Below are 13,923 nucleotides of genomic sequence, written 5' to 3'. Positions count from 1 at the left end.
AGGTTTGAGAAGCAAGTAGTAACACAGTTAGTGAAAATTCTTGGTGAAGGGTAAAGAAAAAGAAGTTGACGGAATACCTAAGTTCCTCTATGAGCAACAGGGAGAAAAAAAAAAAACTTTTAGTGGAAAAAGGGAATGAGAAGTGTAAATTTTAGAGGGTGGATTGAGTATGGCTATCTGGAGAATAGTAAATGGGAAAGTAAGTCTCCTGTAGAGAAGATTCTTTAATTTACTTCTGAAACCTGTTCCAGCACTCTAGAAATATCCGCTGACAAGGGTCTTCATTTTCACTGTCCTGTTTGTATCTGACCTAACCTCTCATATGCTGATTCAGACTCATTTCCTCTTCTCTTCTGAGAGACTCATTTCCTCTTCTCTTCTGAGAGTAGATAAAAATGATAAAGTGTCATTGTGCTTATATGAACTCTCCCAGAATGAAAACTTACCCCGTTTCTCTTATACATCGGCAACTCATTATTGATTGTTTGGATTTACGAAGAGATTCAATTATAGAAGAATATTAAGGTCTGTGATTTCCCTTGTTTTCTTGTCCTAAGTTTAGGTCTAGCTTTTTGTTACCCAGTTCTCTTGTCTCCACTTGAGATCTATGTGAGAAATTTAGAGAGAAATAGGAGGGAGATAGCAAAATCCTGCTTGAGTGAGCACAGAAATTCTTTCTGCCAAGAAACAGACGCAGTAGCCCTCCCTAACTCTGATCTCTGTCCTCCTCTTTATCCTTGTTGGTGCTATGTGGAATTGCCTGTCTTTCTCCCTGATATCTTGAATGGCTAGGCACTTGCTCTTTAGTCCTCTGGTTCATTAACTGACAAATTGTGCAAGACTTTCTAAAGACTATCTGTTCTTAGACCCTAAATAGTCATATGTTTCAGTATTAACTGTTTCTTTCTTTTTTTCTTTTCTTTTCTTTTTTTTGAGACAGGTTCTTGCTAAGTGGCTGAGGCTGGCCTTAAATTTGTGATCCTCCTGTTTCAGCCTCGTGAGTCACTGGCATTATAGGTATGCACCACCATACCTGGCTGCACAGCTGTTTTTGTATCTTAAAAAAAAAACATGTAGACGGTCCTTTCTGCCTCTACTTGATTTTTAAAATATTTTTTAGTTGTAGTTGAAAACAATACATTTATTTATTTATTTATTTATTTTTACGTGGTGCTGAGGATTGAATCCAGTGCCTCTCATGTGCTAGACGAGCGTTCTACTGCTGAGCCACAACCCCAGCCCCATGCCTCTACCTGATTTGATGTTGGAACATTCCACCTGATTTCTCCTCAGACCACTTGAAGGCTACCCACCATCAGGATGTCTATTCCCAAAAAAGCAAACTTTGTTAAAAGTCATTTAGGGGCATTGTGCTGCTGATAGATTAGTTTAATATATTTCACAACTACCATAAAAGTAAAGTGACAATAAAGACCTTTCCCTTAACTCATAAAACCTCAAGGATGAATAATAGAAGGGATAGTAGTTATGAAATTTTGGGACTTAAAACTGACTGACTTAAAACTGAATCCTGGGCCAGCAGTGGGGAACTCAGCAGCAACTCTACCGGCATCCTAGAATCTTCAAAAAGCTTGATAATTGGTGGCATCGGGTACCGTTAGTAGAGGCTTCAGGTTCCATTAATAGAGGTGGAGATAAAACTGGAAATTGGAGGACTGGGTGAATATGTGTGTAAGAAACAGACTCCCAGATCCTCTCCTTCAACAGCTCCCAGAGAAACAACCGTCCTTTCCCTTCATTGACAGAGGACTGGACTTGTCTCTGAAGAGTGTAAAGCAAGCAGTGTCTGGACTTTTGACTCCTAATTGCTGGTACACATGAGGGCATAGAGTTTGAACAAGACCGGGGGGAATAAATGGACCTTTGCATATTGAATGCAAACCCTCCAGGATCCTTCTCCAGCTCTACTTTCAGAACACTGGTTTTATAGCCTTCAGTCTGGAGTTTGCAAGATTCCTCTCTGGGAAATCTGACCGACCCAAGAGAAAAACACTTACATGAACTAGCGCAATCACAACTCCCTATCCAGAGCCATAATTAGCAAGTCCTACCCTATGTGCACAGGGCTTTCAAATAACCCAGTGTCCCTGTCTTAAGTATGTGCAAACAGCCAAGGACTGTCTGACATAGGAGAAGGTCTAAAATGTTAAAGTGTCCCAAAACAACAGAACAAAGCAACTTGGAACCAGAAACTGTGCAAAGAGATCATAAACCAACCTTTCCAAACGAAAGGATCAATGTCTCTGAGAGTTGAGATTTGTTTTGTCTTGTTCACAGTACTGGGAATTGAACCCAGGGCTTTGTGCATCCTAGGCAAGCACTCTTACTACTGAGCTACATCCTAGCTCTTTTTAAAATTTTGTATTTTAAGACCCTGTTTTAGGAAGGTGTGTGTTCGGGGGTGACTGGAGACATAGCTCCATGGTAGAGTACTACCGTGGACTTCAATCACATATGGGGGTGGGGAATGAATGATGTGCTATTTAAAAAATAAAGAAGTTACTTGAAAATATGATAACAAAAATGAAAAACTTAATAAAGGGAAGGGAAGATAAAAATTTAGATCATTGCCCCAAAAGTAAAAAACAAAAAGGGGATGTAAGAGAAAAGTAAGGAACTCAGGTGTTAGCCTAAAATTCTGTCATCTTGAATGATAGACATTCTAGAAGAGAGAACTGAAAAATGAAAAGGAAAAAGTCATTAAAAAAATATTTGAGTGCCCCAAACCCACCCATAATCCCAGCAACTCAGGAGGCTGAGGCAGGAGGATCACAAGTTTGAGGCCAACGTGGGCAACTTACAAGACACTGTCTTGAAATAAAAAGGGCTGGGGATGTAGCTCAGTGTTAGAGCTCCCCTGGTTCAACCTGCGCCCTGTGCCCCCCCCCCATTTTTTTTTTTTTTTTTAGAAATTTCCCAGAACTGAAAGTCATGCACTTTTGGATTCAAAGTGTCGAGTAGGGCACCAATTCAAGGCATGTCATTAATGATATTTCAGAACACCAAGAAGCTAAAAATTCCAAAGAGGAATGAAAGAAATAGTCACATACTAAGGATAAGGATAAGGGATCAGATTGGCAATATATTAGCTAGACAATGGAACAATGCCTTTAAATCCCAAAAGGAGATTATTTTCATCTTAGAAATCTATGCCTAGGCAAAATTCCATCTGTAAACACAGAATAAAGATATTTTATGGTATGTAAGACTTTACCAAGTTTACTTCCAAAGCATCCTTTCCCAGGAAGAGATACTTGACTAAAGCAAAGCAATAAACCAATAAAGAGGAAGACCGAAGTCCCAGTTTAAGTCAGGCAGGGGACTCTCCGGGTGGATGAAGTGTGGTCCCTGGTGTCAGGAGGGACATAGCCAGAGATCAAATAGCCAGAAGACAGAACAATGCATAGGATATTTTTGAAAGAGACACAAGAAAATCAATAATGGTTATCTTGTAAATAAAAATGGGAAGGCAGAGAAAGGACATTTTCCTTTACATATATTACTTTTTTCTTTTTTTAATATATATATATACATATTTTTAGTTGTTGATAGACCCCCATTTTATTTATTTAGTGTCTCACACATCCTAGGGAAGCACTCCACCCACCACTGAGCTACAATCCTAGCCTCCATCACACTTTTTTTTTTTTTGAGATCTCCAGTGGAGATGTTGTTTAACCCTTAGATAATGATAACAGAATTTTTCTGTTGTTCAGAAACTGGAAAGCAATTTTGCTAGGATATTTTTAAATCCTCTAGCCAATCTTTACTGATGATTTTAGGCATACACTTCTCATGATAGAAGAGCTAGGGAGGAAGGAATGTCTTATGGACATGAAGAGCCTGAACTCTCTCCTAGAAGATATCCTCCCTCCTGCTCTTCAGCGTTAGGCTCGCCATTATGGAGGGCAGAGGAAGGTTTCTTCTGGGCTTCAGGACTACAGCAGACTTCTTTTTGGAAGAGCCCTTCCATAAAAGCTTTCTCTGCTCCAAAACCTTGATTACCAATAATTAATCTCAGATGAAAGATTCAGTGCTACAGGCTTCCTCTGTCTCTGACCTAAGAGAACAGGCTGTGAATGGTTTGTTTGTTTGCTTGCCAGAGATCTTATCTTCACCCAGAAGAGCTGATAGGATCATAAAATCAGCATTGATCTCTTCTTCCCAGTGTCCTTTCTCCACAAAATGAGGGGGTGCACTGAGCCCAGAACAAAAGGGAGATTTAATATTGTCATGAGCGGGTGGCTGTCATTTAATAATGGCTATATTTCATAGTAATAAAATTTGGATAACTCTCTAGTGCATCCTAACCCCATGCTTTCTTTGCTCCTTTGCAACGTATTTGCATAAATCACTACAAAGCAACTAAGCCAGCTAAGTCCAAACCACCCACTTGCCTATTCCCAGCACATGAATTAGAGGGAGGCCAACTGAAATCTGGGCCAGGCACTTAGATGACTTGTGATGTCTGATTTTTGTTCCATGATTTGGAACTCAAAATAAATCAAAAAGGAAAAATATGTTCCAAATACCAGCTAATTCACACACACACAAAAAAAATCTCCATCTTCTTTCGTCCTGGCACACACACAAGGCTGATAAACAGACCTGCCCTGCACACAGATACAAGTATTTAGAGACTAGTTTCTATAATCACAGATACTCATGTGAGGCAGACTCACGGAACTCCTGTGTGTGAGGTTAGGCTCTAAAACTGGAATGAGGGCTGAAGAACATTTTAGGGTCTGGGGAAATTGGGAAAGACTTGGAACATAGGGTCTTTGAGGGAAGGTTCTAGGAGACAGAATTGGGCAAAAGAGAAGAAAATATGTGAATAGCAAACAGGAGAGTACTCAAATAAAGTAGTGTCCATGGCAGAAGAGGCTATTTGGTTAGATCTTAATGATAAACTTTCTGCTAGGTGTGCTGGGGCAAGCCTGTAATCCCAGTGACTTGGGAGACTGGGGCAGGAGGATTACAAGTTTAAGGCCAGCCTCAACAATTTAGGGAGGCTCTGTCTCCAAATAAAAAAGGGCTAGGGATGTAGCTCAGTAGTAAAGCAACCCTGGGTTCAATAGCCAGTACAAAAAAGAATAAATTTTCTGACTGGTGAAACTTGTTAAACTCCAAAATTGAACATCCCCAAGCTACAGAGCTCTGGAGGCTGTAGTAGGTTCCCTTGGTACATGGCCAGGGGCCTCATATAACGGATATTTATAGATACAGATGTTGAACAGCAGTCTCTCCTGATACCATAAACCTGATCTTCCAAGAAGTTGGCAGAGAAATGAAACCATTCAGCAGGAATCAGGCACCTCTGATGGCCATAGCATCTCGAGTTTGACTTATGTACCAAAAGAGCAGCACATTCTGTTTAGAAGCAGCACCTGTTCCCCGGATGGGGTGAACTCCATGATCGGGCGCAATGAGAAATGATAATTCGAGGGTCCTAAAAAACAGAAAAAATAAATCTTTCCCTCTGCCTTGTCACCAGATATGGGAAATTTTAGCAAGGTGGTGATAGAGGCAGAGAGATACCTGGAGAACACATCTAAAAATGAACAAAGATACGGTAATTATAAGAATGGAAGCTGTTTAAAGGGAGAGGAAATTGGTTCGTATAATTAGATGGATCCAAAAATTACCTTGTCTTTATATTATACCTTCCTGTAAAGGAGATATAAGATCTTTTCTTGCCAGATAAAGACAAAGTCGCTTCTTTTTAGAGAAGAAAACCACCAAATTACAAAGGGGCCGAAGTCACACTTCCAATTACTGGCAAAGTCAGGACGAACCCCCAAGCCTTTTCCTTTGTCAAGAATGTATAAAGGCATCCTTCCGCTAATAGGAAACATTTATTCCTGCCTTGGCTTCTGTTTTAGCTGCTCATCTTTCTCTCTCCCATCCTGCAGCTGGGATGAAAGCAGCTCCATCAGCAGTGGGCTCAGTGATGCCTCCGACAACCTCAGCTCAGAAGAGTTCAATGCCAGCTCCTCACTCAACTCCCTCCCATCTACTCCCACTGCCTCCCGCAGGAACTCTACAATAGTGGTATGTGGGTTTGCAAACACCTGGGCCACCACCTCAAGATGAGCCTAACTGGGCAGTGCCTGGGTTTGCACGCCCAGTCATACCCAGTCCATGGAAGTGGTTCCCATTGACCAAGTTCTTGTAGAGCTGGCCATAAAAAAACAAAAGTAAGTCTTCCTAGCAGTCCCCTAAGACATTAAACGTTGTCATAGTGCCTATATTTGGGGCTCACATGTGTCTAGATTGAAATATGTAAGAGCTATTCCATCTTGCTAGACTTGGTGGTGCACACCTGTAATCATAGCAACTGAGGCAGGAGGATCTCAAGTTCAAGGCCAGTCTCAGCAACTTAGCAAAACCCTGTCTCAAAATTAAACAAAAACAAACAAACAAAAAATAAGGGCTTGGGATATAGCTCAGTGGTAGAACACCCTTGGAGTCAATCCCTAGTGCTGAAACAGGAAGGAAAAAAATGAGCTAATCCAACTGGAAAAGAAAAAGATTCCCAGAGATAGATCCAATATCCTCTCTCCAGAACCCTAAGGATACAGTAGGAGCCCTGGGTTGCCTAGGCACTCTGGGAAGAGCAGGGCCACCTAATAACCAAATAAATCCCTCAGCTAACCATTCCCCACCCCCATGGGAATGTTCCTCTTCTCTTCTTTAGCTGCGCACAGACTCAGAGAAGCGCTCTCTGGCAGAAAGTGGGCTGAGCTGGTTTAGTGAATCAGAGGAGAAGGCCCCCAAAAAGCTGGAGTACGACAGCGGTAGCCTGAAGATGGAACCTGGGACTTCTAAGTGGCGGAGAGAACGGCCTGAGAGCTGTGATGATTCTTCCAAGGGCGGAGAACTCAAAAAACCCATCAGTCTGGGACATCCTGGTTCCTTGAAGAAGGGCAAGACCCCACCAGTGGCTGTCACTTCCCCCATCACTCATACAGCCCAGAGTGCCCTCAAAGTTGCAGGTAAGTCTGGAATAAAGGAAGGGAAAGAGTGAGGATCTGTTTCTTTGGTTGTCCCTCTGAATGGCCATTAACCCATAGAATGATAGCAAACATTTGCATAATGCTTTAACATCCACACATCTGATCTTCAGGATGATCCTCGGAGTGAGGAAGGGTGGGTATTACTCTCACACAATGAATAAGTAGCAGAGGAGGAACAGTGTGTTATGTTCAGAGACTAGTTTGACCTCCCTTCAAACACTTCCGATTGATTTCTTTCTTTCTTTTTTTTTTTTTTTTTTGAGAGAGAGAGAGAATTTTTAATATTTATTTTTTAGTTTTCGGCAGACACAACATCTTTGTTTGTATGTGGTGCTGAGGATCGAACCTGGGCCGCACGCATGCCAGGCGAGCGCGCCACCGCTTGAGCCACATCCCCAGCCCCGCTATTGATTTCTTTCCTCTCCTTTTCCCAAGTAGGGAAAGAAAAAGATTTCTGAGGTCCTGGTCAGTGTCAGCTCCTCTCACCTCATTTCCTTCCCTCTCACAGGCAAACCCGAAGGCAAAGCTACAGACAAGGGTAAGCTTGCTGTAAAGAATACCGGGCTGCAGCGCTCCTCTTCTGATGCTGGCCGGGATCGCCTAAGTGATGCTAAGAAGCCCCCCTCGGGCATTGCTCGCCCCTCCACCTCGGGATCCTTTGGCTACAAGAAACCCCCTCCTGCCACAGGCACAGCCACGGTCATGCAGACTGGTGGCTCAGCCACTCTCAGCAAGATCCAGAAGTCCTCAGGCATCCCCGTCAAGCCAGTGAATGGGCGAAAAACTAGCTTAGATGTGTCCAATAGCGCGGAGCCTGGATTCCTGGCTCCTGGAGCCCGTTCCAACATCCAGTACCGCAGCCTACCCCGGCCAGCCAAATCCAGTTCCATGAGTGTAACAGGTGGGCGGGGTGGACCTCGCCCTGTGAGCAGCAGCATTGACCCCAGTGTCCTCAGCACCAAGCAAGGAGGCCTTACGCCCACCAGACTGAAGGAGCCTTCCAAGGTTGCCAGTGGGCGGACCACTCCAGCTCCTGTCAATCAGACAGACCGGGAAAAGGAAAAGGCCAAAGCCAAAGCAGTGGCCTTGGACTCAGACAACATCTCCTTGAAGAGCATTGGCTCCCCAGAGAGTACTCCCAAGAACCAAGCAAGCCACCTGCCAGCCACCAAGTTAGCAGAGCTACCACCAACCCCTCTCAGGTACCCAAATTGGGTATTTCCTCCTTGTCTATTTGCTCGGTCATTCTTTTGCATATTCTGGTCCTCTTTAGACTAGGAGTGCCATGTCCTGTCCACTTTGATCTCTAGGCCTTTGCATGGGTCTTTCCAAAACCTCCTCTGGCTTCCCCAGTAGGCCAAGTTCTTTTCTTTCTTTCAAAACTGTATTCAAGAGCTGGGCGCCGTCGTGCACCCCTGTAATCCCAGCAACTTGGGAGGCTGAGGCAGGAGGATCTTGAGTTCAAAGCCAGCTTCAGCAACTTAGTGAGGCATTTAGCAACTCAGCAAGACCATGTCTCTAAATAAAATACAAAAAAGGGCTGGGGATATGGCTCAATGATTAAGCGCCCCTGGGTTCAATCCCTAGTACAAAAAAACAACTATTCAAAACTTACTCTTTATTCTATTTTCTTATCAAAGCCTAACCTGTCTTCATAACACTTGTACAGGTGGTCTTTCAGTGTTAATTTGCACACATATATCCATTTGCATATAACTTCACTTGTGTTTCCCATGGGCATGTATTGCCCCCCTATTAAGACTGCAGGTGCCTTCAGTCAGGTGTCAGATTTCCTTCCAACTGGTTGCTCAACAGCATTAGAATAAGCCTCTGTACTTAGCGAATGGCCAGAAAACAAGGAAACTAAAGAATGATTGCTTCTTGCTCTGTAGTTCTGTTATCTTAAATATTTTATTTTATCTTCACTTCTCTCAGGGCCACAGCTAAGAGCTTTGTCAAGCCTCCCTCACTAGCCAATCTAGACAAGGTCAACTCCAACAGTCTGGATCTACCATCGTCCAGTGACAGCCACACTCCAAAGGTCCCAGATCTGCATGCTACAAGCTCAGCAACTGGGGGCCCTCTCCCTTCTTGCTTCACCCCCAGTCCAGCACCCATCCTCAATATTAACTCAGCCAGCTTCTCCCAGGGCCTAGAGCTGATGAGTGGTTTCAGTGTCCCAAAGGAGACCCGCATGTACCCCAAACTCTCAAGCCTGCACAGGAGCATGGAGTCCCTTCAGATGCCAATGAGCCTGCCCAGTGCCTTTCCCAGCAGTTCCCCCATCCCCACCCCTCCTGCGGCCCCTGCTGCCCCCGCAGAGGAAGAGACCGAAGAGCTGACCTGGAGTGGAAGCCCCAGGGCTGGACAAGTGGACAGGTAGGTGGGTGGAGATAGAGCTGAGACTGAGCCCAGACTCATTTGACCACTGGCAATACCATCCTATATTCGATTGCCACTGTAACTTTCAAAACTTTTGCACATATTTTAAGTGATTTCACATGCTTCAAACAACTCCATGAGATAGGTAGGATGCTTTTTTTTTTTCCCTCATCTCATGAATGGAAAAACTGGTGTGCAGAAACTTAAGTGACTTAGCCAAGATCTCATAATTGGTTAGACGTGTTCTCCAGAGCTTTTGCTTCCTAAGCCACAATCATTCCTAATATATCACGTCCTGCTTTTTACCCACAGTATCTTTAAATAGCCAACCATACCCTAATTCCTAATCGGAGAAAAACATTCAACATTTCAGGTAAATTTCCCAAGTTTGCACCAAGAACTTGGCTGAGACTATCTTCTTATTTTGTTTATAGAGGTAGTTTGATGCTCTGTGTCCCGAGTCTGCAGACCTCACCTCAAGCCTATGGTCCTACACTTTAATTTCTAAGGTGGACTCACATGCTTCTTTTTTTTTTTTATCTCCACAGTAATCAGCGGGATCGGAATACCCTTCCCAAGAAAGGACTCAGGTAACCCTTAATTACAGCTTTTCCTCCCTATACTTGGTGCTCCTAGTATATATAAAAAATCCATATTTGACCTGTCCCAGGCCCTCTGCATGAATTTGGCCCTTTTAGCCCAATCATTTGTATGTGGTCCCATTCACATGCCATCCTGCACCTGCTCACCGTCATGTGAGTCAGCGTCTACAGCAGGTGGTCTTTGGTGACAGGGAGAGGGAGTTTGTGTGGGAATCACATATCTCCCTTATGATATCCCAGGGCTCCTGAACTTCCTTTGTGTAATTTTGCATTCCTACTCTGTGCCTCTGGGGCCACTTGGTTGGGCAAGGGGCAGGACATCCTTGTCCTCTGTTGTTGTGACAGCACTGAGTTGTTCAGTTGAGTGGGGATTCCTGTGACCTGAGAGCCAACACATAGAATCATGGGCTCTGCCCTGAGCTACAAGCGTGAAGTTCTAGCACCTTCTCTGTCCTATCTGACCCTATTTCTGGAGTTCTGTGTGAAGTTCCTGCTAGAGCTGTAGCATCAGCTGAGGGGCTGGGGGAGGACGCTGAGTCACCTCCTTTTGCCCCCTCCTGCCAGCCCTGGATGCTCCCCTTTTCCTTGACCTACTTTCAGATCTCCTGGCTCCTAGCTCCCAGATAAAGATATTCTACTAGATAGTCCCCTAAATATTCCCCATACCTTCTAAGCGTCTGGTATCACTTTGTGGTTGCCGAGTCTAAGTCCTTCTACTTACTGCCTTCTATAGGTACCAGCTCCAGTCCCAGGAGGAGACCAAGGAGAGGCGGCATTCCCATACCATTGGTGGGCTGCCTGAATCCGATGACCAGTCAGAGCTGCCTTCTCCCCCTGCTCTCTCCATGTCCCTGAGTGCAAAAGGCCAGCTTACCAACATAGGTGAGTGTTTGCGGTCGCTCACTGTGGCATGGGATGAAGCAGGGGTCACCCTGTAGGGTGAGGCAAGGCAGCTGGACTTGAGGTTTCATCTAGTATTCGACTCATGCTACACTGGTGGTTTCACGGTGCCTCAGTTTATCCACCCAAAATAAGATGGAAGGCGAAGTGTGCAACTCCTCAATTGAAAAGTTGCCCCTGGGCACAAGATGTAGGGTCCTGCTAGTATCAGAGAGTCAGAACTATGGCATGGAAAAGCCATAAGCCAAAGCCCAGGGATCAAACCAGTGCAATGACCAGGCACGTAGAGCGGCCAGAAAGGATCTGCAACACCCAGGGCTGCCGGGCCCAGCCGGCGCAAGGGCAGAACTAAAGTGTGAGGCTGGAGGGGAGGAAGAGGGAAAGGTAGTAGATGGAGGAGAGTGAAATCTGCATCCAAACCCAAAAAATTCAGATTCCCCAGCTGCCTGGCTGAGGGCAAGCCCTCCTCGCCCTGAAGGCAGAGCTGACTAAAACATATCCTGGACACACCCTTTCTAGATCCTGAGAAGCAGGGAAAGCTGAGATAGAAGGAAGTGGCCGGATGACTCAGAAAGCAGGGAGGGGAAGAAGCCTGGGGTGGCGAGGGCCGGGCCCAGCCCTGGTTCTGAGAAGCACTGGGCCAGGCTTGGCCTACTAGGAACCCTTTCAAACAGTGCCCGGGATGGGCCTGTTGTTTGCTTGCTGTCTCTCTCTAAACCCATGTCTTCTTTCAGCTGAGTGAAGGGAAGGAGTTAATGAAAGACAAGGACCTGTGACTTGCCGTACAGTGACTGTGGGGAATTTGAGGAAAGACTAGGAATCGGGATCATGTTTGCTTTAAGGGTCATCTGGCCTCTGAAGGGCTCTTAAAGGAGGATGGGGCCAGCTTGTTTCCCATGTCCATTGAGGATAAACCAAGACGAAAGGTGTTCCTGCTGCAGAATGAGGGCCTGGGCTAAGTAGGACTCACCTTATGGATTCAAAAGCGCCAAGAGGGGCATGAGATCTGCACAGGTCTTTACAGACAGGCGCACTATCCACCGGCCTGTGGAGGGAGTTCCATGAACGTGTGAACCCCCAAAGGCTGTAGTCCCAGCAAGGGGCAAATGGATGGGGTCAGGTTCTGCAGGTGAGCAGGAGCCAGCAGATTATTCAAAGCAAGTTCAAACCTCAAAGCAGATTCCAAGCCCTACTGACACATCCACCTGCTCTGTCTGTCCGACATGAAAGCCAGCCGATGCTGGGCAGAGGTGGCCCTAATTTTTGATGCTTTAGAACTGACCTAGAGTGACACTGCTTTGTGGAGAGACATGTCCTTCCATAATGCTGAGCCCATTGGATCCGCAGCCTGACCCCCGCATCACTTGGATCTGAGTCGTGGTGTGAATTCTCAGTCTTCCCGGGTTGTGTTGTAGAGGACGACAACATCCCATTTTCATGGTCACATCCCAGCGATGTGAAGGTTTCCAATAAGCTGCCAGGCCCCTTCCAAAGCAATGACGCCGAGGCAGACAGGCTTAAGGGAATGTCCATTTTATTCCAGACAGCAGGGTCCTTCTCCATTAGGGCTCGCCCTCTGCACACGCCCCCGGCCCGCCTGCCCCCTCCTCTCCCACCCTCTCCCCGTTGCCTCTCATGCTCCTGGTGCTCCATCCCCCAAGGGACAAGAGAGCTGATGACCCTGCCTCTTCTCCTGCCTCCCCCTCCCTCTCCTGTCCCCCTTCCCTCTGTCCTTCCAGTGAGTCCCACGGCGGCCACCACGCCAAGAATCACCCGCTCCAACAGCATCCCCACCCACGAAGCGGCCTTCGAGCTGTACAGCGGCTCCCAAATGGGGAGCACCCTGTCCCTGGCCGAGAGACCCAAGGGAATGATTCGGTCAGGATCCTTCCGAGACCCCACGGACGATGGTGAGACTTCATGCCAGCGCGGTTCACGCTCATTCCAGCTCTGCTGGGTCCCCTCACCCACCACCACCTCCACTGCCACCACTGCCACCACCACACACACTTATATGATCCACAGGACATTGACTTGGGCCATTTCAGTTCTTTCTTCCCATACCTTTGAAGGGTCTGGGGGCCCAGAAACCCTGGGTGGCACCATCTAGCACTGGGACTTTGGGATGGAGCTACTCTCTTGAGGGCCGGGGGAGGAAAATCAAGAGTAGAAAGGGTTAAGGCTATCTCTCAAGGTGCTCTGAAAACCAGAGCTTCTGTCCTCCTCATTCTGCTAGTGGTCTTTCCTCCTCACAGTCTCTCGGAGTATTAGAAAAGACACAGGGATACAATGGTAGCTCTTAAAACACTTACAAGGAATTAGACATCTCATTCCTGATTTCAGAATATTCCAGAGATTAGCTGCGGGGAGGGGAAGGGGCACCTGGTGGATGATGGTGATCTGGATGTTAAGATGGACCAGAGGCTGAATTGACCCCCATTGCTCTTGGGGCGCTTAGGTCACAGGGGATTGCTTGCAGATATGCTTTGGTTCTCACAGCAGGCTCTATTGAATAATCAGGACCAGTGTCCCACCTAAATATCTGTTTCATCTGAGTGTCACCCAGGCTCCCCCAGTGTCCCCCAGTGATAAGAAGAGGAGGCACAGGCCGAATTGCAGAATCTGTTCTGAGCAGCTCTGATGGGAAACACCCCCCTTCTGCAGCTAAAGCACTTTCCTGGCTGGGAAGAAGAGATAACGTCAACCCACAGGAATCTCATTTCCTTCTCTCTGAAACCCTGCGCCCCTTGCAGCAGGCTGAGCAAGGGACCACCGTGGCTGGGTTGCAGAGAAGTAGATGAGAGAGGACGCCATCTCTACTCAGGACTGTGTCTCCCTGGACACCTGCCTACCTTGGGCTCTTGGGATGCCGACTGAGTTTCCTGCTCTGTTCCTTCCGTCTGCTCCAGATGCCCTCCAGAATCAGTATCCACCCTCCTGCCTTAGGGCTCTTCCCAGAAACCCCTGTTCCTGGAACCCCCTGTTAACCCCTCATGTTCTCT

The 13,923-nt window shown here is 46.3% G+C and overlaps 1 protein-coding gene across 9 annotated transcripts in view; it reads left to right on the top strand.

Moving 5' to 3' along the window:
- The window catches only part of Nav1 (neuron navigator 1), a 257,283-nt gene that overhangs the window by 218,344 nt on the left and 25,016 nt on the right, over nt 1–13,923 (top strand). For 7 of the 9 annotated variants that reach the window (XM_071600188.1, XM_027945576.3, XM_071600187.1 and 4 more), the window contains 7 exons: nt 5,934–6,072; nt 6,719–7,016; nt 7,546–8,239; nt 8,973–9,416; nt 9,968–10,009; nt 10,755–10,903; nt 12,661–12,831. In XM_071600188.1, coding sequence (XP_071456289.1) covers nt 5,934–6,072; nt 6,719–7,016; nt 7,546–8,239; nt 8,973–9,416; nt 9,968–10,009; nt 10,755–10,903; nt 12,661–12,831 — 1,937 coding nt within the window. The remainder of the gene's footprint in view (nt 1–5,933; nt 6,073–6,718; nt 7,017–7,545; nt 8,240–8,972; nt 9,417–9,967; nt 10,010–10,754; nt 10,904–12,660; nt 12,832–13,923) is intronic. The other 2 variants (XM_027945578.3, XM_027945579.3) reach the window with 1 other exon arrangement.

Source organism: Marmota flaviventris, chromosome 12 (genome assembly GCF_047511675.1).
Source record: "Marmota flaviventris isolate mMarFla1 chromosome 12, mMarFla1.hap1, whole genome shotgun sequence".
Classification (NCBI taxonomy): Eukaryota; Metazoa; Chordata; class Mammalia; order Rodentia; family Sciuridae; genus Marmota; species Marmota flaviventris.
Note: the sequence above shows the minus strand (reverse complement) of the source record. Positions and strands in the feature narration are given on the sequence as shown.